The sequence below is a fragment of the Chiloscyllium plagiosum genome, unplaced genomic scaffold (assembly GCF_037043375.1).
Source record: "Chiloscyllium plagiosum isolate Xiang-an unplaced genomic scaffold, Cpla_swu_hap1 HiC_scaffold_23, whole genome shotgun sequence".
NCBI lineage: Eukaryota > Metazoa > Chordata > Chondrichthyes > Orectolobiformes > Hemiscylliidae > Chiloscyllium > Chiloscyllium plagiosum.
Genome location: NW_028270161.1, coordinates 51,262,464 through 51,287,811, shown reverse-complemented (window position 1 = coordinate 51,287,811; position 25,348 = coordinate 51,262,464). Strand labels below are relative to the sequence as shown.

The 25,348-nt window shown below is 38.0% G+C and overlaps 1 protein-coding gene across 16 annotated transcripts in view; it reads right to left on the bottom strand.

The window, feature by feature from the left end:
• The window catches only part of plekha5 (pleckstrin homology domain containing A5), a 360,346-nt gene that overhangs the window by 48,434 nt on the left and 286,564 nt on the right, over positions 1 to 25,348 (bottom strand). For 9 of the 16 annotated variants that reach the window (XM_087999672.1, XM_043713467.2, XM_043713466.2 and 6 more), the window contains 6 exons: positions 18,619 to 19,096; positions 17,950 to 18,033; positions 9,743 to 9,862; positions 8,800 to 8,853; positions 6,575 to 6,655; positions 331 to 396 (listed from right to left, as the gene is read on the bottom strand). In XM_087999672.1, the coding sequence (XP_087855798.1) occupies positions 331 to 396; positions 6,575 to 6,655; positions 8,800 to 8,853; positions 9,743 to 9,862; positions 17,950 to 18,033; positions 18,619 to 19,096 (883 nt within the window). The remainder of the gene's footprint in view (positions 1 to 330; positions 397 to 6,574; positions 6,656 to 8,799; positions 8,854 to 9,742; positions 9,863 to 17,949; positions 18,034 to 18,618; positions 19,097 to 25,348) is intronic. The other 7 variants (XM_043713475.2, XM_043713474.2, XM_043713478.2 and 4 more) reach the window with 3 other exon arrangements.

Sequence of the window (25,348 nt, the reverse complement as noted above, 5' to 3'; positions counted from 1 at the left end):
ACAGCTGTGCTTTTCCAGCACCACTAATCCAGAATTATGATCCTGTTCCACAACTATTTGACGAAGGAGCAGCTCTCCAAAAGCTAGTACTTCCAAACAAACTTGTCGGACTATAACCTGGTGTTATGTAATTTTTAACTTTGTCTACCCCAATCCAATACCAACACCTCCACATCATTGATATATATCAAAAGACGTAATCCAACTTAAAAAATTGCACATACTATTTCCTTAGAATACTTTACAAAAACTTAGTTGCATCTCACCATAAATTAAGACATAATTAGTCAAAACTGTGGGATCAAAAAACTGTAAAACATTTTCACATACATCAATGTCCAGATTTTCACGTCTGTGGCTGTATAAAGTTTCTCTGTAATCATCTTGCTGAGCCAGCTACAAGAACATGAGTAAGAAAAATATAATGAAGTTAAAATCTCAATGGATTAATTGAAAAAGAGCAGTTCAGCAATGTGGTGCCCCAGGAGTTAGTCTAAATTGATGGGAGCTTGTGTTGAAGATAGGGTAACAACATGTAGCATTGATTCTTCAATCTCTCCAGAGTTCAAACAAGGTTCCCACTGGGATTGATGAATTTAGCCCTGGGGTTGAATAGTTCATGATTTATTTTTATCATGAAATATGAAAGATGAATGTTATCTTTGGGTAAGAAAGATAAAAATTCCATAGGAAAATTTTTTTTCTCAGAAATAGAGATCCCAGGTTATAGAATGTGTTCTTACAACAGAACATTTATATTTACACCAAATAAAGAATTTACTATTTAAATTAGATCCCTTGAAAAATAAAGTATCAATGCATAATGCACTGTGACATTTCTTTTGCCTGTATTTTGAATGGTGTTACTAACTTACATACAAAGCAATTAATGTTTAACGGTATTTAATATTTAAAATCATTAAAGCAAAATGCTGCAGATTCAAGAAACCTAAAATTAAAATTTCTGGAAGGACTCAGCAAAGAAACAAAGTTAACATTTTTTAAGAGAAGTCATATTGGACTTGAAATGCTAACCCTTTCTCTCTCTCCATAAATGCTGCTAGACTTGCTGCACATTTACATTGCATTGATTTTATTTCAAAAATTACATCAAGGCATGACATTTTTAGAGGTAAGTATCTGTATGATAAAATGTATGAAGCACAACAATCTACCTTTTATCACCACATTCCAAGTGATGAGGCAATATTTTGTTTGTTCAACTTAATAAGGTAATATTGCAAATACTCAAAGTTAATGCAAACCATGTAACAGAAACATGGTCCATAATAAGAACATACGTAGTTGGAACAGGATTAGGCCACCTGGCCTTTCAAGAATGCTCTGCCATTCAATAAGAAAATGGCTGATCTTTTCATAGACTCAGCTCCACTTACCCACGCTCTCACTGTATCCCTTAATTCCTTTATTTTCAAAAAAATCTATCTTAGCTTTAAAAAGGTTTTCTGAAGTAGCACCAACAACTTCACTGGGCAGGGAATTCCATAGATTCAGAACCCACTGGGTGAAGAAGTTCCTTCTCAATTCAGTCCTAAATCTGCTCTCTTCCCCCCCCCCCCCCCCCCAATTTTGAGGCTATGCCCTGTTGTCCGTGTTTCACTTGCCAGTGGAAACATCCTCTCTACTTCTATTTTATCTATTCCCTTCAGAATTTTATATGTTTCCATAAGATCTCCCCTCATTTTTCTAAATTCCAATGAATATAACCCCAGTCTACTCAGTCTGTCGTCTTAACCCGCTCAACTCTGGAACCAACGTAGTGAACCTCCTGTGCACCCCCTCCAGTGCCAGTGCCTCCTTTCTCAAGTAAGGAGACCAAAACTGCATGCAGTTCTCCAGGTGTGGCCTCACCAGCACCCTGTACAGCTGCAACATAACCTCTCTGCTTTAAACTCAATCCCTTTAGCAATGAAGGACAGAATTCCATTTGCCTTCCTAATTACTTGCTGTACCTGCAGACCAACCTTCTGTGACTCATACACTAGAACACCCAGGTCCCTCTGCATAGCAGCATGCTGTAACTTTTTACCATTCAAGTAATAATCCTTTTTACTGTTATTCCTACCAAAATGAATGACTTCACATTTATTAACATTGTATTCCATCTGCCAGACATTTGCCCACTCACTCAAAGCATCTTAGTGTCATCTGCAAACTTACACAGCCCTCTGCACTGCCATTCATCTTAGTGTCATCTGCAAACTTGGACACCCTACACGTGGTCCCTCACTCCAAATTATCTGGATGAATTGGGAAGAATTGAGGTCCCAACACCGATCCCTGAGGCACTCCACTAGTTACTGATTGCCAACCAGAACAGCACTCATTTATCCCCACTCTTTGCTTCCTATTAATCAACCAATTCTCTATCCATGCTAATGCCTCTTTATATTTATCTTTATAGTGCATCTTTATCTTATGCAGCAGCCAGCTGTGTGGCACCTTCTCGAAGGCCTTTTGAAAATCTAGGTACACACATCCACTGGTCTCTGTTATCCACCTTGCTCGTAATGTCTTCATAACATTCCAAAAGATTAGTTAAGCATTACCTGCCCTTCACGAACCCACGCTGCGTCTGCCCAACAGGATAATTTCTATCGAGACGCCTTGCTATTTCTTCCTTGATAATACACTCAAGCATCTTCCCCACTACAGAGGTTAAGCTCACAGGTTTATAATTCCCCATCTTTTGTCTATGTCCCTTTTTAAACAGTGGCGTCAGCTTTGCTGTTTTCCAATCTGCTGGGACTGCCCCAGAGTCCAGCAAAGTTTGGAAAACCACCACAAGTGCACTTGCTATTTCGCCCGCCATCTCTTTTAGTACACTGGGATGCATTCCATCAGAGCCAGGAGACTTGCCTATCCTTAGCTCCATTACCTTATCCAACACTACCTCTTCAGTAATAATGATTATTTCCAGGTCCTCATCTACCTTAGTCTCTTTGTCAATACCTGGCATGTTATTAGTATCCTCCACTGTGAAGATTGATACAGAATACTTGTTTAATGCCTCGGCCATTTCCTCATATCCCACAACTTTATGCCCCTTCTCATCCTCTAAAGGACCAATGTTTACTTTAATCACTCTTTTTCATTTTACATATTTATAGAAACTTTTGCAATCTGTCTTTATATTCTGTGCTAGTTTTTTCTCATACTCCATCTTACTTTTCTTTATAGCTCTTTTGTGGCTTCCTGTTGACCTTTAAAGTTTTCCCAATCTTCTAGTTTCCTGCTGTTCTTGCCCACTTTGTATGCCTTCTCTTTCAATTTGTTAGACACCCACGGCAGATTACCCCTTTTCTTACAGTCTTTCCTTTTCACTGGAATATACTTTTGCTGAGCACTTTGAAAAATTACTTTGACAATCCTCCACTGCTTGTCAACTGTCGCACCATAAAATCTTTGTTTCCAGTCTACTTTAGCCAAGTCCTCCCTCATTCTATTGTAGTCTCCCTCATTTAAGCATGGGACCCTGGTATTGGAGTTTATCTTCACACTTTTCATCTGTATTTTAAATTCAACCATACTGTAATCGCTCCTTCCAGGAGGATCCCTAACTATGAGGTCATTAATTATTCCTGTCTCATTACACAGGACCAAATCTAGAATAGCTTGCTCCCTCATTGGTTCCATTACATACTGTTCAAAAAAACTATTTCAGATACACTCAACGAGCTCCTCCTCAAGGCTACCCTGGCTGAGCTGGTTCAAAAATGATTTATTTCTTCTTCTGCAGATAGATAGTGTAAAGATCTCAGCCTTATAATATATTAAACAGAAGTCTGATTTTATAGTCAAAACTTAATAGCAGTGAGCTAAATCCTATACTGCACATGAACCAGCAAAGCTCAGTGCTATTAGCAGGTTCCAGAGCTATGAATTAACAATACAGTTAATATGAGTTGATATCATATTGGTGAAATTTGTAACACATATATCACAACTGTAAAATGTTGGCAATTTTGCAGAAGAGACAGAAGTTTGGATGTTCCCAGCTGCATTATTTGAATACATATATTAATACTTTTTTTTTGGTAAGGCAACCATCGTCTGGAAATTTAGGTACTAGAAGTGACAAATTGAAGCAAATGTCGTGTTTGAAATTCCCTTTTAAAACAGGCAACATAAACTGGGAATAAAACTATTCTGTGCCATTAGTAACAAACCACATTGTCTTATGCTTTCCCCTTTTTTAGATTTTCCATTGAAGAAAATGGGGAGGGGTGGTGCAATGATGCTGCAGAAGTCAGTCAACTTGCATGATGCATTTTGTCTAAATGAAACACGTTAATCTTACCACTTGTGAACAATTACCAGAGTAATACAGTTTAAAAAATCACATAACTCCTGGTTATAGTCCAACAGGTTTATTTGGAAGCACTAGCTTTCGGAGTGCTGCTACTTCATCAGGTGGTTGTGGAATATAAGATCATTGGATGCAGAATTTATTGCAAAAGTTTACTGTGTGACATAACTGAAATTACATCTTGAAAAAGACTGGGATTGTTTGTTAAGTCTCTCATCTTTTAGAATGGGCATGTTGGTTTCAGTTTTTTTCATAAGAAAATCACAGAACTTTTTTATATATAAAGTTATATTCTCAAGTGAACTGTTCGCCGAGCTGGAAGTTTTTGTTGCAAACGTTTCGTCCCCTGTTTAGGTGACATCCTCAGTGCTTGGGAGCCTCCTGTGAAGCGCTTCTGTGGTGTTTCCTCCGGCATTTATAGTGGCCTGTCCCTGCCGCTTCCGGTTGACAACCCGAGCATCCGAGCTACAAATCTTCTCACAAACTTTGAATCTCAAGTGAACTTTAACAATAGGTACCACGCTGGCTCAGATAATGCAATGAAGGTGTGGGGTGCCCTTTGTGAGGCTGTCTGTGCCCCAATGTTCAGACTGATTCTAATCTAAAATAGGAATTTACAGAATCTTAGATTAGAATTAGTCTGAACATTGGGGCACAGACAGCCTCACACAAGGCACCTCACACCTTCAATGCATTATCTGGGCCAAATGGCACCTATTGTTAAACTTCACTTGAGAATGTAACTTTAAGAAAGTTCTGGGATTTTCATATGAAAGAACTGAAACCAACATGCCCATTCTAAAAGATGAGAGATTTAACAAACAATCCAGGTCTTTTTCAATATGTAATTTCAGTTACCTCATACTGTAAACTTTTGCTACAAATTCTGTGTCCTATGATCTTATATTCCATAACCACCTGAAGAAGCAGCGCTCCGAAAGCTAATGCTTCCAAATAAACCTGTTGGACTATAAACTGGTATTGTGTGATTTTTAACTTTGTACACCCCAGACCAACATCGGCACCTCCAAATCATGTTTTACACAGAATACTTGCACAAATTATCTGATCACAGCTTATATTATCAGTCAGTTTATGAATATATTCATCAAGTTAACATCTATCCTGTCAGCTTAACATCAAAGAATGTATATTATCTGGTCAACTTCGTAATCCTATTTTACCAAGAAAAGCTGAGGTGTCCATACCACCAAGCCAGTGTCACTTGGGCAGGTAACATACATGCTTCTCAAGGGTAAAACCAACCTTACCTCAAAATGCAGCTGCAAATCAGAATGTTCATTTTATACATTTTGCACTACAAATCTGCAATACTACAGGCTTATGTGAGAAAGGCAAGAAACAGTTAAGGCAACAGTTTAATAGTTTACATGCAAGTTTAATTAATTTAGAATTCCCATTTGTCAGTAAATGGAGTATTATCCACAAGATCACCAAACGTACCTTGCACCTGAACTTAAAACACATATAGGTTGAAGACAGTAAAGACACATACTGCAAACTACAACATTTCTGCTGCTTCTGCTTTCATACACTATGTACATTTAAGCATGCTGTCACAACTGCCATGCAGAAACACTGAGCTATGTTGAAAACACAGTTGGGGATCACGTTTGTAATCAACTTCAGACTACTTTGTGGGTACACATTTAGGATGTATGAGCGAAGGTCAGTGTATGAATAAGCAACAGCGCTATATTTATACTTCAGTAAATTTTTGCAAAATAATTATGCTTTTGTTTTGAAATTTTAAAATTTGAAATAAATTAGAAATCTTCAGCAACAAAATTCCAGTCAAACTTCAGCTACCTCAGAGATTAAGACTGACCCATACTTCTGTAAATTATGAAACCATTTCATAAATCCATTTTGATATGATTTGTTACTGTAACTAATCAGTGGATTCTTTTTCTTATGTTTTACAACATTACTTGTTCCATATGAAATTAATTTCAGTCTGGGACTTGTTAGACTTGCCTGTACAATTCCGAAACGAGATCTAAAACATAAGGGAGTAAGTATATCTTCAGCAGAGTTTGCAGCAAAGCATAACATATGTTTTGAATGGTAAAATAAGCCATGCTAAAACATTATTTCAGCATTATTCAAATGCATGGATGAATGTCACTGAAGTAAGTAAGAACTCTAGGGTATGATTTAACTGAAAGCTGCCATACACAGGGCTCTGTGATTAAGCAAAGCGATCAATATCCAAGACCTTACTTGCTTGTATACTTGTGGCCTTGGTGCTGAGTTCTCAATCATTGTGTGAACCGTGGCGATTAAAGGTTCATTTTCTTTCATCTATTTCAAATCAGGAGGAGCATACAGTAAACATCAGTTTACAGCATGGCTGGATTTAAAAGATGAAACAGTGATTATAGCTCCTGCTTTTTGGAATCGGTACCAAAGCCTTTTGCAAGCATTATACACCAAACTGAAAAAAAAAGTTCTCGGGGTACTAGATATAAAGAAATTGGAAAGTTCCAAAGTCTGATCGCAAAATTCTGTTGACAACGTATTGGTAAAATTTAATCATTTGGGTTCATCTTTGGTAAATCTGATTATTTCAACAGGTTTAAGTTTTATTCAAAATAAACTATAATATTTTCAGTATGATACTGTGGTGAAATGCTTGAAACTCAGGCAAAATACTTCTTTTTCCTGCAGTAAGAGGTAAAATATGGAGCTTACTCATTTTCCATTTCACATTTTTTATCACTGAAAATATGGAGCTTGCTAGTTTTCCATGTTTTTTAATGTCCAAGTACTCAAAAATCCAAGATTTTTAATGGAGCTATAACTGATTCAATAATATCATCTCTTACCTCCCACAACAGCCAGAAGTTTAAAAACACAAGACTTTTTTTCGAAGAGAATCATCACAAAGTCCTAAATACTAAAAAAAGATGAATGCATACACACTGGTGTATCTCAGTCCTTCCTACTAATGGAGATTTTACATTTCCTATTCTCTGATGAGATAACACATTTTGTTTTTAAAATTAGCCAAAGCCTCTTTGTAGAATATCTATTCACAAGCAGACCCTGGAAGTTGAAACTATGAATATACTTAAGGACGGTAATACACCAACATGTATATACAAATCTTTATAACTTATTGAGCAGTATGTCTTTGCATTGAATAGAAGTTACAGAATTAACATTTAAAGATGAATTGCATGTATACTGTCAAAATAATGTTGCTTAATATATATTATTTGAAATGATCAATATAACAAACTCAAACTCATTCAAGACTTGGGTCTGAATCTTATCATCTGAGTTTTAGCATGAATGACAGGGTAATTTTTGGGTCAACCTGATCACACGAGTAGCAGAATTACTAGTTGAATTTCTGGAAGGCATTGAAACCACCTCTAAGATAACTGTTCAATTAAGAATAGCAGGCAAGATTGTACACAAGTGTACAGGGTTTAAAATGCCCAATGACAGCCTTAGCAGTGACTACACAGAGATTTGTAGTGTGGTGCCTTGGAGGTGCTACCTCTGAAGAAAATGATTGGGAAGGTCTATAGCACCCCTTAGTAGTGAATGTTTCTTGCAGAAATTGCCACTAATTTCTTCACCAAGATCATGAGCAGTAACATCAGCCTCAGAGACTTGCCTTGTCACTGCAAGCCTCTGCCAATGGCTGATCTCAGACTTGTCACTTTATAATGCTGACAGCACAGTACAGTATTGTGCTGTACACTGGCATCCTGTATGGTGCCGTAGTACATACGGTGTGTGTGACCTGTCTATTCTTCACGAAAAGTCAGTGAAAATAGAAAACTTCTCTCAACAGCCTCCTTAATTATGTGAGTGCCTTCCTGTGGTGCTAGCTGGTTGCTGACACAATTTCCAACCCATTCCAGGAAAGGAAGGAAGTTTACAGGAAGAAGTCAGGATACTCATCTGGCAGCCTCATCCTCCTATTTTTCCCTAAACACCCATCCACCCACCTCAAATGGCCTGGACAATTTCCCAGACAATTATGCAGTAATTATCATCAGCCAGTTAAGCCACTTCTCAAATTTCCTTCACTTTTCAATACCTTTTCGAAGACTGAACTGTATTTAACACAAATAGGCAGTTACAATCATTACAAATAATAAGCTTCCATAGAAAGTTCTCAGTGGATCTCTAAAGAATGAACATTTATGAATTCTGAGAAATCACTCCTGTTGAGAAGATCATCATCAAATTATAAAATGCTTTAATTTGCTTCATTTTATGGAGAGTAGGGTACTGAGGAACAAGGTAACAAAACATTTAAAACCAAGACTGAAAACACTAGCAGATACATGGTTAAAAAATTCTGCACATTTGGAATAGGTCCCTCTTTTTGCTATCAGGTTAGTTGAGGAATTCTTGGTGACACAACAAAGTAACTCATGCACTGGGAAACTCAACATTACAAAACAATTAATTTCTAGTACTCCCACCTGATAATCCAAATACATGAGATTTCTTTGAAGGTGATGAATAAGGATATCATTCTAACAGGCAGCAATAAAGAAGAACAGATAATTTAAAATAAGAAAGAGGACAAAGAACAGCAGACTATAAATATTTTTAAAAGGATTCCAGGAATTAATGAAACATTCACTGACACAAGGTTGCAACAGTAAAGGTACCAGTCAAGTTAAGAAACACCAACTCAGTTATAAATGAAAAGCCAAAGGCAAATTTAAGCATTTGTTTGAAAAATACATGGATCAATCTGGAACATGAAAAACTTGAATTGGAAAAACTTGCATGGCTGTGGGGAAAAAGGAGACTAGAACCAATTGCTAGTTCTTTCAAACACAAGATGTAACAAAAGGCCTCCCTCTTTGCTAGAGGTTTCTATTTTCTGCAATGGCAAACTAGGCAATTAAAAATAAATAGTTCTGTCACAAAAACTAGACGTATCCCTCAAAGACACAATTCACTAAACAAGTACTTTAAGTGCTCACAGTTTCAAACACAACATTGATAAGTTCAGCATTTTGATTCTTATCTCCCATCCAAAATATTACACATATTTGTACCAGTAAGTAAACTTTTTTTTTACAAAATAGAACAATGGTAACCGTACACAGTCAAGGGATGTATGGAAATCATCACTCAATCTTACTAGTACATTACATGAAAATAAATTCTGCAAAAGCAACCAACTGTTTTTATAAAGATTGATGAAATCAATATAGGATGGAGCAGTTTTGCCATTAGATTCAATATAGACTAGAAATTTAATCTTACTGAGGCGCTGCATTAAGGGACTACTGCACAAGAATATTCCAATTATTAAAATAAAGTTGATGAGCACCAGCACACAAATCAGTAATGGATGAACAGACCATAAGACAATGGTGGTGGAGGACAATATATTATTTTACAGCTGACCTTGGGATTTGCATCACTGAGGTTCAACTGCATGAGTTGTGCTGCTGTGTGCTCCCGGATGCCGTTTACTTCAGCTTGCTGCCGCCTCAGCTTGATTAGCAGCAGTGTCAACTCCTCTGGCTGCAGGAATGCAGTTTAGGGAGCCAAAAAAATGGGGAAAACATGTTAATTTGTTAACTATACAATTGGATTATCTGTAAGTGCAGTTCTCTGGAAACACTAATCTAAATTTACAGGCACTGCTACATACAAACACAAGGCATCACTGTTGGGATGAAGAGCATTACAGATTAAATTTTCACATGATGGCTAATTTTGTTTTGTCAGGTAGCTGCATGTGGACAAAGCAGTATCTGGATACAATACATAGTGAATTGATTTTCTTCTTAACATGCACAAAAAGGAAAAAAGTAGAATCATATTTAAACACATTAATAAGCTCTTTCAAAACACATGAAAGTTCATAAATTCTGTGGACACATGGCAGAGCATGTCACATACAGCCCATTGAAAACCTTTCAAGTATAATTCCTTCAGGGGAATTTTATTCAAGACTTGACTGCTCCAGATTGAGTTAAATTTTAATTTAAATTTTAATTGCGCAGGTGAATATTTTTACACATTTTTGTAACAATATTTGCAGTTGTTGGATCCTTTTCTGGATGCTTGACTGAAAGAGTCAAAGATATCATTTTTACTCGACTGTCCCTGTCTGAGATGACCAGTGAAAGATACTAGAGTTGAAAAGTGTGGTGCTGGAAAAACACAGCAGACCAGCCAGCATCCGAGGAACAGGAGAATCAACGTTTTGGGCATAAGCCCTTCTTCCTGAAGGGCTTTTCCAGCACCACACTTTTCAACTCTGGTCTCCAGCATCTGCAATCCTCACTTTCTCCCAGTGAAAGATACTAACTGATTAATTTCTTACCTCCAAACTCAAATTACCCTTTTCATGAAAATTAAATTGTCTTCAAAATGTTTCATATTTTGAGCCCCAATCATGAAGAATTTAAATGGAATATTATAAATTGTGGATGAAAGTGCATTTTCTTTCCGATTTAACTAAAGATCTTAAAGGATTTCTTCCTGAAATTCCATTCTTTTAAAGTCAGAGGTTATATTTGCAGGTTTAGCGAAAAAGAAATCAAAAGTATATGAACAGATCCACTTATTAATTTTCAATTTTTTTTGAGTTGAAAAAACTTACATTTATGTCACGGCTTTACAGCATCCCAAAACATGGTACAATAATGAAGTTTCTTGAACTGCAACTAATATAAAGGAGTGAGATGATGTATATGCACAGGTAAAAAACACATGGAAAGAGGAGAGAATAAATGAACCAGACAACATATTCCCATTACAGGACATACAGGGACCCCTCCCACTACTGCAAGTAGTGCCAAAGGATTTTTAATGATATCCAGAAAGCGCAGTCTGCGTATTTGATCATTATCTTGTTTGAAGCCCAGCACTGATTCAGTACTGCAATGAAATAACAAGCCAGAATATGCACTCAAGTCTCTTAAGTCCATCAACTTTCTGATTTAGACACAACAGTGCTCCTGCTGAGCTAAAGTTGAAAACACAAAGAGATGCCTGACCTAAATATTTGTATTTCCATTGTAGATCTTTATATGATAGGAACTCAGACTCGAAAATTCAGGTCTAAAGGCTTATACTCTGAACAATTTCACATTGATTTTGAATAGGAAATTATTAGGCTGAGAATTAGGCACCGTCAAGGGGTGCCTTACACATTTGCTGTTCTCTGAAGAATAAATATTGCATGTAAGTCAAAATAAAATCTAACTTTTTTTTTCCTATGTTGATATTGTTAAGCTATAGCGTCTCCATAGTAATGAAAAATAAATTGTTCTGGTGCATTTCTGCAATTTTTCTCGTGCTTTTATCATCAATATAGTTAAATTTCCATTTCTATTCTAGTCTTCTGCCAAAGTCCAGTTTTTAGGGCTTATAGTTCTTTTAATAAACCTTCACAAATTATAGGTGAAAAATTAATTTTGGTCACGCCTGATCAATTTATATAATTTAAATGATTTCACTCTCTGAAACTGAGTGATCTTCCGCATGCTATCATCCAAATACCCTTCTTATTAACCATGCACCATATTCTTTGGGCACACACTTGTCTGATCCTGGCTTGATTCTCCTGCTCACCATAGGGAAAAATACTCAGTACTGTTAGGATATCCTAGGATTCCTCATGTTGGCACCAAATTTAAAAGGCTGCCGTGCACCCGGTCAAGCACCAGCTGCCCTACACGATGCTTGACATTTTCTCAGGACATGGCAGATAAGCAGATGTTTGCATGTCACTGTGCAGACAGAGTCCTGGAATCCCTGATGGATTGGTGATGCAAAAGAGGATGTCATCTTCCCTTAGGGCCAGCAGAGGAGCCCAAGTCACGAGGCCCTGCCAACCTGGTCTAAGGTTGAAGTATATGCAGGTGCTGAGAGGTTGGGGCTGTGGAAGGGTTGTAGTATCTAGGACCACAAAGTATAACATCAGAATAAGGGGCTGCCCATTTAAGATAGAGATGATGAGGAATTTCTTCCCTTAGGGTCGTGAATCTGCGGAATCCTTTACTGCAGAAGGCTGTAGAGGCTGAGTTGCTAAGTATATTCAATGCTGAGATATACTGATTTTTTAATTAGTAAAGGAATCAAGGGATATGAGAAAAGCCAAGAAATGGAGTTGAGGATGTTTATCAGATCAGCCATGATCTCTCTGAATGGCAGAGCAGACTCCACGCACTAAATGGCTACTTCAGTTAGTTTGTCTTCTGGTCATAGGAGCCAAGCAAAAACAGCATTGTCATGAACAACACATTGTAACATTCAATTATGGATGCTTGGAAACAAATGCTGTAGTTTAGTCAGAGGAAAAGACTTGAGTCATCTGATCCAAGAGAAAAAAATAACAGGCTTTTTGACAGCTTCTACTTTTATAACATGTACTATTTCTCAATAAAATGAAAGCAGCCCTAATAATAGTTAAAAGCAGAATTGTGATTAGATTGACTGCAAACAATGAGGCTATTATGATGTAATGGCTGCCAAATACTGCCACATAATTTCAGGAGGAGATAGAATTGGTCTGCAATTCGAAGGACTATTATCAGGTAATTAAACAGCACACAAGGTTACAGAATAGACATAGTCCAGTCAGTGCATCATCCACTGCACCAGCTGACAGCTGTGTGCATATAATTCTGTAGATTACTGAGAAGAGATGGCATGACAGGACTCATACCAGTCCATTTTTAAAACACTACGGTATTCTGACTGCAATACACAATAGACAACAGTAAAACTTGTCACTTCTTTCCCCTACAAATGGAGCCATTTTTTGTCTCTATCATTGTGTCTTTCTCTATCTATTGTTTCCTTTCTCCCCTTTTTTGAAAAGTCTCTGTGAGTGTCACAACAATATCCAATGAGATTTATACAGCTCAGTTAATGTGTCAAAACCTCCCAAAGTACTTCACAGGGACCATTATTTGACACAAGCCACAAAGGAAAATGTTTTCTTGATGAAGTGAAAAGATATGTAGGCTGATAAAGAGGTTTAGGGAGGGAATTCCAGAGTTTAAGCCCTTGGCAGCTGAAGGTATGGATTTTAAAGATGGAACAATTAAAATCATGGAATAGTGAAGAGAACCGAATTGGGGAGGTATGTTACAGAAATTGGGAAAGGTGAGGCTATGAAAAGGAGGATAAGAATTTTAAAATCCTGACATAACTCGAGAGAGAGACACATAGTAGCTCACAAAGCACAGAGATGATGGGTGAAAGTGACATGTTATAAGGTAGGATACAAGTTTAAGAATTTTGGATGAGTTTAATATAATGGATTGGAATAGTTACTCTAAAGGTGACAAAGCAATTGTTAAGGATTACTGCAGTTCATAAGCTAAGACAGAGTAAACTTCTGATGATCAAAAGTGACAGTCTCTGCAGTTGTTAATCATCTCAAATCTGCAAATAGTCTGATTTGGCATTACAAGAGAGAGGTATACAGTGAGTGGCAAAGATATGGATTTTTTTAGCACGGGACCAAAGATGAGGATTTAATCTTAATATTTAACTTGAGGAAATTGGTGCTCATCCAGTACAAGAGGTCAGATGAAAAATTTATAAATATTAAACAGTGGAGATATTGTTCAAGGTTTACGTGAAAGTTTGCAGCTTAGATGCCAGTTGAGGTAGTTGTGGGTATGTTCGCCAAGCTGCGAAGTTGTATTGCAGACATTTCATTCCCTGTCTCGGTGATATCTTCAGTGCTTTGGAGCCTCCTGTGAAGCGCTGTTGTGCTGTGTCTTCTGGAATTTATTTGGCTCCGTTGTTGCTGCTTCCAGTTGTTTGGTGCAGTGGTCAGTATATTGGGTCTAGGTCAATGTGTTTATTTATGGTGTTCATTGAGGCAGACAACTAGCCATTCACATCCATGAACACCAACTAGCTACTAAATGCCATGACCAGATGGCAAGTACCACAAATTCAACTGGGACAAAACTATGATAATAGGACAAGCTAAACAAAAGGACAGCCAGAGAATTTCTGGAAGCATGGCACTCATCCACGGGCTCCATCAATAAACATATTGACCTATACCTAATATACCAACCACTGAATCGAACAACCAGAAGCAGCAGGAATGGAACCAAATAAATTCCAGAAGACATAGCACAACAGCGCTTCATAGGAGGCCCCAAAGCACTGAAGATGTCACCTCGACAGGGGAAGAAACGTCTGCAAATCAACTTCCTAGCTCATTAAACATATCCACAACTACGGCAGTGGGGATATTGATCAAGGTGCTAGTGAGGACGAACTGATGTGTTATCAGCATACGTGCAAACTTGGCATTGTGTTTTTGAATGTTTTTACTGAATGGAAATTTGGAGATATGAAATAGGAGCGAGTCAATAATAGATCCTCGGGGGAATTAGATACAGGTGAGGAATGAGGAGAAGCCATTGCAGATAATTCTTTTGGCCATGACTGGATAGATAAGAATGGAACAAGTGCAGATATACAAGGAGAATGCTCCAATCAATTAAAGTTGAATGTCAGATGTCTTTTCCCTAGAGTGGGGGATTTCAAGACTATATTTTTAAGGTGAGAGAAGGATTTAAAAAGACATGAGGGGCAATTATTTTACACAGTGTTCTTCACATGTGGCATAAACTTCCAGAGGAAATTATGGATGCAGATGCAGTTATAATATTTATAAGACATTTGAATAAGTACATCAATAAGAAATGCTTGGAGGGATATGGTCCAAGCGCAGGAAGGTGGGACTAGTTTAGGTGGAGATTATGGTCAGCATGCCTTGATGGGTCAGTTTCCATGCTGTATGATTATATAACTAAAGCTGCACACCATGGTCACAGTAATTTATGATGATGTTTCTTGATAATAAATTAAATAATAATACATTATTTAAAGTCTGTTAGTATTTTATATACTCATGTAGTTTTCGGCCAATGCTTTCATATTCCCCAGTGACAAAAAGTCTCAGTGAAACCCCCCTCTATGCCACATCCACACAAAATATAAGCAGCATCTCCCTGCCCTTCTTCAGTCCCAATACATGCACAGTGATCAGCCCCTCTCCCTCATTAGATAGTACTAGGCTTTAAGAGGTGTATTTTGTTATTTTTTTATGAAGAAAGGTTTAGACAGAGGTCACAAGTTGTCTGTTCCAAGCCAATAAAGTTTGTGCCTCCTTGGGTTTTTTTTTTAAAGTTGTAACAATAGAAGCAGCCTGAATGGGTGAGTCAAGCTCCCACAGAACTAGGATTTTAGTTTAACTTTCTGTAGCTGTTCGGTTTGGAAGATGCTATATATCTTTCCCTGCCACAGAAAAACAGTTCTCTCTCTTTCTCTGCGTTTTCTATTGACATTCTTTCCTCCTGGACCGGAGAAACATTGCATGTGAGACACTACTGAAATTGCCTCAGTTTATAGAATGTTACTATCTTGGAACCGCTAATCAGTGGTAATTAACATATATATTACCTTGTTTAATATTTCAATAAAGTTTGACCAAGTGAATTGTATCCGGAACACAATGCCTTACATGTCCTTTTAAAATAAGAAAAATTTGGGGTTTAGGTTATCTTCTTAATACATTTTGAGAGGGCATGATTTGGTCCATAAGACTCACTACACACAGAGAGAAACCAGTCACTCTGTCATCACTACCTCCACATGTTCCCCACCCAGGAACAAGACCAAAGCTCAAGTCTCAGATTTCTAAACAAGCACCCAAACATGTGTAAACTATTATGTATGTTCAAATAGTCTGGGACGATTCTACCTTGTCCCAGAATAGTCTAATGTGCAATTTATTCACATGCAAACATATAAGCTCTGCACCCTAAATTTAAACTCAGTTCTCATCATTTCTTTCTGAACAGATTTTTGTTTCTGACACATTGGATATACGGATCACAAACAAATTTATCAGTACAGGCTACATATTAAGTGAAAGTGTAATGATTTTAGTTGATTTTGCAGCTTCACAAGTAGCAACGAAGAGAGTTAAATGGTCACAGATGTTGCTTGAGAGCCAGAAAAAGGACACTAAATATCATAATTACAGTGGTTAAGGCGACGCCTGTGTAAGTATTACATTGGACTGAACTGCTCTGTTCCAATTACACCACACCATCATAAACTCACTATCTCCCCACTGCCCCACATCCCCCAGAGGAGATAACTGGGTCTGAAGGAAATTAAAGGGAGGCTAGAGGTGGAATTCAGATGAAGGACAATAGTTATTCTGGTGCTCTGAGCATTTTACTCTTGATCAGTTTAAAACCAACAACGAGAATCATTTAACGTTCTTTAATGAGTTATTTAAAATTCAAAGTTTGTGAGAAGATTTGTAGCTCGGTGCTCGTTGTTGTGGTTCTGTTCACCGAGCTGGGAATTTGTGTTGCAGACGTTTCGTCCCCTGTCTAGGTGACATCCTCAGTGCTTGGGAGCCTCCTGTGAAGCGCTTCTGTGATGTTTCCTCCGGCATTTATAAATGCCGGAGGAAACATCACAGAAGCGCTTCACAGAAGGTTCTCAAGCACTGAGGATCTTACCGAGACAGGGGACGAAACGTCTGCAACACAAATTCCCAGCTCGGCGAACAGAACCACAATAGTTATTTAAAATATTTAAATATGGCAAAGATTTCAAACACAAGATTGGAACAAACAGGAATAGGACCTGTGACAATAGAAATGGTGCAATGCTGATATACTAAAAAAGAACAGAGGAACCATCAGCTACAGAAACCACAAATCCCTTGACTCCACTGTCTTGGGACACTTCATTCTCATTCCTTTCGACAGTCATTAGATATTTATCTACATTCTTTTTAAATATCAATAGCTACTTGGAATAATACAGTTTATATTATAACCAGCCTTTGCTGTACAACAGGCAGACTGAAGCAGAAACACACGTAAGTTTAAAGCAGCCACTCACTTTTCTGGTTAGCTGCATAGCCTCCCTTTTTGTTATGACTTTTATTTCCTCTAGATCCATGCTGTACATCTCTATGACTCCCAGATTTCCTGTACTCAGTGAGTACACCACTTGCTTCTTTCTGCTCGTACACATTGGCATATAAGTATCCCAAGCCCACTTGGCAATCACAACTGGAGAGGTTACAGCATGCTTTGGACTCACTATTTGTCCCTTTGTTTGAAGACAAGCATTCAGTAAGTTCAGGGCTGCTCTGCCAAAACTTCTTGTCTGCAGTCACCATTACTGCCTTCGAAGAGGGGGGAGCTCATGATCTGAAAACCATCTAGATGACACTATTAGGGATCTCAACCCACAGCTTGGGAGCCTTATTACAGATACAAGATTTTAGATAAAAGATTTGAAGCTGCAATGTGTTAATGAACACAGACAGACCTAGAGGTTAGATATGACCAATTATGGCAGCTTTAATACTTAGTCAGAACAAAATTTGCACCTCTAAACAAACCATAATATTGCTGAAGTTTTCCCCATTTCCCTTATTAGGTTCTTGACAACATTTATAAATGCTGGTGGGTTAATTCATTCACAGAATTAAATCTGCTAAAACAGAAGGCAGGCCTAAATGATCAATTTCATGAAAATTTTCTTCAGATGAACAAATTTCAAAAATGTATCAAACTCAAATGACTCACCGTTTTGCCTTGCAAGCTCTCAGGTGTAATAGTTTGTACAGGTACATTAGCAGGCATCGATCTTCTGTCTGGTGGATAGATAAACTAAGAAGAAATGAAAACAATTCTACATCAGTGATGTTTCTCCCATCCTCCTTTTTTTCATTGATAATCTTTGGGAGTTCACTGTATTCCAGCAGAAGACCAGTCCCCAAAACATCACCAAAGTTATTCTACAAATGATTTCTATCTGTTGAATAAAGTGGGACAAAAAATTCTCACTTCAATATGTTGGATGAAGATTCCTCAGAGCCTAGCAAGGACAGGACATGTGATTGTTGAAGAATCATGAATCATTTGCTATAGTACTATATTTTAATGATTCACTGTGATTTTATATTTTAATGATTCATTAATGATTCTAATAGATTAGAAAATATCACTCCCACTTTAAAATGGGTGTCACCATCTCCCCAATAAAAATCAACAGCCAGATAAGTTTTGATTTCCATAGCAGATTTTTCACTTGGCACAAAAGATAACAGAATATTGTAACACCACTATTCTGGTATAAAAATATACTATTGTACTTTAAAAATCCACAAGCATTAAGCCTTGTAAATTAGCTGAATCTAGCTTTTAAGAATAGAGACTCAGGTTGAATGGCAAAACCAAGGAAGGTGTTTTTACCCTGTTGACAGGTGTCCTGTGTCGCCGAGATTTCATGGAATCAGTGGTCATGTCTCCTCTTAAAACAGGTGACAATACTTCTGATCTTGATTCAATGTTGTAGGACCTGAGGGGGGAGTATACCTGGTAGGGGGCCAGTGAACCGTGAGAAGGTGATGGAGGAATAGAGCGTGACTGTTCAACAATATTCATCATGGTGACAGGAGTACTTAAAGTACCATGCCTGCTTAGTGTCCCATGCTTATGGTAGACCTGACGCTGTTGCCATTCATATAGTTGCCACATGGTATCATCCCGCATCGATTTCCGTTTTTCTTCTAATGACGGTGGTCGAAGGACCCTATCGTATGCAGAAGGTGACACTGAACAGATGCTGTCAGGTCTTGTACGACTGTGATGGGGCAATGTTCTGTAACATGGCATGACCTGAGTCCGATAGCTTGGCAGGTTCCTTGGTAATGTTTGATAACAGGCGATGCTGTAAATTAACAGAACATTTCTTAGAAAAGTTGACACATTGATTTTGAAACATAAATCTTTCAATTCCATCACAAAGTTTTCTTTCCTCAATTTCTTCATGTTTTGAATTTGACACAGCATCACTTGTGAAATAGAAAATGAACAGAGTAGAGTTAATTAGGAAATTGTGGATTATCAGAGGTAATACTTTGGGAAAAGAGAATGGAAAGAAGAAAGAAATCTAAGCTCAAAAATAAATCAACAACAGTTCTGATAAAATATAATCGGCCCCAAAAAATTACCTCTTTTCCTCTCAACACAATAGGTCTGACCTGCTGAGCTCTTTCAATTCTTACTATATGTATTTCAGTACCTGGTGGGCTAATGCAGCACACCAATCTCAAGAACAAATCTGTACAACAGCATTAGGACAGATAAGGTCATAAACAACAATTTTACTCTGACTTTGCTTCTACCTGGAACAAAATGCATCTTCAGTGCACCCATAAGTGATTCATAAACATTTCATTTTTTACTGAAGTACAAGCTGACACATGGAAAAGCATTACAATTCAACTTACATGTGTACCAAATATCACAACCAGAAAAGCTGCTGTAATGGAAAATGTTTCTCATTGAATTAAGGCCAACATATTCAAAATGAAAATTAAGTTGGGAGCACATACTTTGGGAAACATACTGCAACAAAATGTTGATGATAGTTGAAAATAGCAATCAAAAATTCAAGCAACTTTTTTTTGGCTTAGATAAACATTAGTTTTGTAATCTAAGTGATGTTTGAAAATAACACCCTAACTTAAGGATAATTTTACGAATCATGGTTGATTGCAGAGGGCAAGTTCTTTCTTTGTCAATCTGCGATATAGCGTCACAGAAATGATCCATCATCTGTGCAACCATTAAATGGGAAAGCCACTTTCATGCTGGATCTGTGACTTGCAACATGTCAAAGATTTTAAATGAACTACATTAAAAGTAGTTTTCAAGACTGCAGCATGCTTCCAACGTCTGGAGAGAGCAACACGTAAAACATGGTCTTTCAGCACCCAGGTCTGATTTTAAAACAGGTACCCTGTGGAGGTCACTTGTCACTCTCTCACAAATGAAACTGAAATCTACAAGAGACTTTAGATAATAGTCAAGCTGAGAATTTCTCCATGTTTCCTTCTATTGCTTTGTCTTCACCTATTCTTAATGGATCATGGCACATGCCCTGATATATTCCCTTTAGGTGACATCTAACAATGGAGCCCAAATCATCCAAGCAACAGGTACATTATAACTTTCACATGCACAGCAGATCACAGTAACAGAACAAATATAACAAGCAAACTATGACTGTCCAGAGGAAGAAGTGGCCATTATAGGCTATTTGTTTAGTACTTGGACTGTGCTGCAACAGGTAGCTCAATTACACAGTGGTGCTACTATGTTCAATTAACAATTACATGCGCTTTCTGTTCTATAGTGGTTTTGTTTATTTGAAGCTCCTGGAGTTTAGTCAGGCAAAGGGCATGATGTGCCACAATGCTAAATGAAGAATTAAGGATGTACAAACTAACAAATATCAAATGTATGAACTAATAGTAAATATTATATACATTAAGAAACAAAATGCCTATATTTAGAATGTTGATCAGAAACAGAGTATTTCATTCAGTGAATGCATCAAATTTATCCCTTATTCAACTTTTTAAAATTTGGTCATGGGATGTGGGTGTTATTGGTTACAGCAGCACTTATAGTCCTCACCTAATTGCCACTGACAGCTGCGACTGGGTGGAGTTGTAGGCACATCTATGTGCTACTACAAAGGGAGCTCTAGGATATTGATTGAATAACAGTGCAGAAGCAACAATATAACTCCAAATCAGGATAGCTCATGGCTGAGAAAGAACCTTGTTGTTGGTGTTTTTTGCATGCATCTGAAGCTCTGATCTTTCTAGGTGTTGAGGTCGTGAGTTTGGAAGGTGCTGTTGCAGGATCCTTGACATGTTGTGATAGTCACATTGATGCCACTGGACATTGGAGCACAGAATGAATGTTTAAGTTGTTGGGTTGTGCCACTGAGCTTCATGAGCATTATTGGAGCAGTTAAATGGAAAGTATTCCTGACCTATGTCTTGCAGATAAGGTCAGGCTTTAGATATCAGGAGGCAAATCCATTTGCCTCAGAATTTCTATCCTCTGATCTGTTCTTATAGTCATAGCATTTAACTGGTCCAGTTCAGTTACTGATCCACGGTAATCACCAAAATAGTAATTTTAAGTGATGGTAATGCCATTGAATGTCATGGGGAGTTTCTTGGAGATAGTTTTTGCCTGGTACTTATGTGGCATGAATGTTATCTGTCAACTATCAGCTCATTTCTGGATGTTGACATGTCTTGATGCACACCGCCCCCATATCTGAAGATTTATGACAAGTACTGATCATTGTGCAATAATCAGTAACATCTTGATTTCTGACCTTATGATGGAAGGAAGCTCATCAATAATGCAGCTAAAGTTGGCTGGACCTAGGGTGTTACCCTGAGGAATTCTTGCTGTGATGTCCCAGGGCTGAGATCATTGGCTAACAAAGTACAACAATCTTTGTTGTGCTCGGGATACCTCCAAGTAGGCATGGGCTTTCTACTGATTCTCTGACTTCAGATTTGCTTGGGTTTCTTGAGGCCATTCTTCATCAAATGCTGCCTTGGTGATAACTCTCATTTTACCTTTGGAATTCAGCTCTGTTGTCCATCTTTGGACTAAGGTTTTATTGAGGGCAAGAGCTGAATGGCCCTGACAGAACCCGAACTGAGCAGGTTATTGCTGAGCAAGCTGACTGCACTATTGACAAACCCTTCCATTGTTATACTGATGACAGAGTTAGGCTGATGGGGTAGCAATTAGTTTGGTTGCATTTGTCCTGTTTTTGTAGATAAAACACATCTGGGCAATTTTCTAATTTGCTAAATAGATTTAGTGATGTTGCTATAGTGGAACAGTTTGGCTAGGGGTTACAGCAAACTCAGGAGCACAATTTTTCAGTACTATTACTAGAATGTTATCAGATCCCATTGCCTTTGCAATATTTAGTTCCTTTAGCCACTCCTATCACATGGAGGGAATCAGTCTGTAATGCTAGAAACCTCAGGAGAAAATGAGATAGATCACAAATTCAGCACTTCTGGCTTTAGACACTCAAAGCTCTGCAATCCTAGTACTTCCATTCATAAATAATGCAGGAGAGTTAAACAACCATAATCAGGGAAGATGCTCCATGAGTAACCCACCTTCAAAAATAGAGAATGTCACACAAGATAATTCCCTAGCTTCAAGGCCACCAATACTAATAATTGTATGTTAGAATGGCTACAGTAAAGGAGGCTCTTTGACCCTGCAATACTATGTCAACTCTTCAAAAGAGTTGTGCCATTGCCCATAATCCTGTAAATTTTTTGATCTTCAGGTATTTATCCAATATCCTCTTCAAAACCACAATTAAATCAGTCACCTCTTCATTCTGAGGTAGTGTAATCCATATCCTGATCTCTCGCTGTGCAAGAAAGATTTTTTGTGTGCTGATACTGGTTCTTTTTCTACTCACCAGTATTCTGTGATTCTCAACCATTCTGCTAATGGCAACAGTTTTAATCAGATTCATTTGATTGTTAAATTTCCCAGCTGCTTGGTGGGATTTGAACTCATGCCTATAGATCAATAATCTAGGCCTCTGTATTACTAACTAGGCCAGTAAAAGAACCGCTGTGCTGATTTACCTTTTGTGACAGTAATTCTACCTAATAAAAGAAACCATGGTAGTTAATAAATTGCTTTTTTCTTCCAGTTCCCATTTAGCCCGGACAGCAGTGACATATGAGAGGATACAGATATAATGCCAGCTGCCTCCAGCATCATTATCAAGTGACATTTTGTACATGTGAGCCCAGACAGTGGGTACTGACAGACCTTTCAAACCAGGGGATCACAGCTGAGCCTGCCTTCAACCTAGTTTGACAGATACACTTTCTAATAGTAATCCATAGACAGCAAATTGCTGCAGTGAGATTAACTTATTCAGCCAAGCAAAAATAGATCTTACCTGGTCTGTAAGATTTAGTGGCAAATGACAAACATTACGCATGAAGGCATGGTATTAAATAAAAAGTTCTGCCAAGTATTCCTGTGAAATTCTTTGGATCAGATTTTGCTGAGCTTGCCACCTCATGATATGCCCCATTAGTTAGACTTAAGCATAATTGGGTTTAATGTTTTTCTGCCCATAAATTTGCTGGAATAGTGCAAATTGATAATGATGCAATGACGGTACCTGGCATGGTAGTGACCAATGAGAATTATTTTGGTTTAAATAATGCACTGAGAATTAGGAAAAATGCACAGAAATGTCTGATGAGGAGAGTGAATTTGTGTGTTAATGTTAAATCAGGCACAGAAAAGGAATAAAAAGGGTGGTAAGATGACTTCCTAGGGTGGGATTTACTTGAATTAATGGTAGCCCTTGGGCAGTGTTGTAGAACAGGGGACCTAGGGGTGCAGGTACATAATTCTTTGAATTTTGTGTCACATGTAGACGGGGTGGTTAAAAAGGTGTTTGGCACACTTGCCTTCATTGCCTGGTCCTTTCAAGTATAGGAGTTGAGAAGTCATTTTGAGGTTGTACAGGATATGGTGAGGTCGCTTCCGGAATACTATGACTTGTTATAGGAAGGATATAAGCCGGAGAGGATTCAGAACAGTTTACCAGGATGTTGCTACGTATGGAAGGTTTGAGTTATAAAGAAAGGCTGGACAGGCTGGGACATCTTTCACTGGAGTGTAGGAAGTTGATGGCAACCTGATAGATGTTTATAAAATAATGGGAGGTATAGATCGAATTAATGGTAATTGTCTTTTCCCTGGGGTGGGGGAATTTCAAGAGTACAGGCACATTTTTAAGGTGAAAGGAGGGAGATTTTAAAAAGACATGAGGGGCAATTATTTTACACAGAGAGTGGTCGACGTGCGGAAGAGGGCACACGATTTTCTTATAACGTGATAACTCCATCCCCATGTGATTCCATGTTATAAGAAAATCGTGTAATAGCAGCACCATTGAAAATGATGGGACCATAATTGCATTACAGCCAATACAGGTAGGGAAGTTCATGTTCTACAAATAATGGTCTAAATTCTTCAGTCGCATTATAGTCAATTCATGTTGAAGAAACGCACATTATAGCAGAACCGACTGTAAAATTACTTCTTTTAGAAGATATTTGAACAGGTACATGAATAGGAAAGGTTTGGAGGGATACAGGCCAGAAGCAGGCAGGTAGGACTAGTTTAGTTTTGGATTATGTTCATCATGGAGTGGTTGGACCAAAGGGTCTGTTTCTCTGCTGTATGAGTAAACTATCTATCTCATCCTTTTTAACTATTCGGGAGCTTTTTGAAATAGGTGACTGCATTCTTCTCCTCCTTGTGCACCTCTCCACTGTTGTCCAATTGGGTGGGGGCTGTAGTCTTCTGGCTTCAATTCTTTGCTAATTATATCAAGGGCATAACCTAACAATGCTTCACTTTCCATTTCCACATCATCACCTCTGGTAATCAAGGATTTACTTTTGGTTCCCTCCTACCTCTCATTGACATGCTGCCAATCAGTGACACTCTCTGAAAACTCAGAATTCATTTTCACATGTGCACTGACAATACCAAGCTCGATTTCACTGCTGCCTTTTTCAACTCCTTCAGTGTTGCTAAAATGAAGATTCGTAAGCTCTTCATTAAATTTTATCTCTCTCGTCTCCCTGGTGAATGATATTATACCTGATCCCAAGATGAGCTTTCAACTATATATCTACTCCATAACACAGATTGCCTATTTCCATCTTGTTAAAAATCACACAACACCAGGTTATAGTCCAACAGGTTTGGCGATCCTCTCCACTTTGAACCAGCAGTTGGTGGTGTTGATGGTAGCCATGATGTGGAGGTGTCAGGTTTGGTCTATAACTTGGAGTTGTATGATTTTTAACTTTGTCCACCCCAGTCCAATAACCGGCATCTCCACAGCATATTTCCACACCCACGTTGCTCATCTGCCCTTGCCTCAAATAATCTGCTACTACAACACTCATTCTAATGTTCTACAAACAGAATTAATTATTCTGATACACTTCCTATAGCTTCACATTATACCTTCCATAAATTTGAGGTCATCCAAACTGCTGTCCACGTTCTTACGCAAACCAAATTCTGC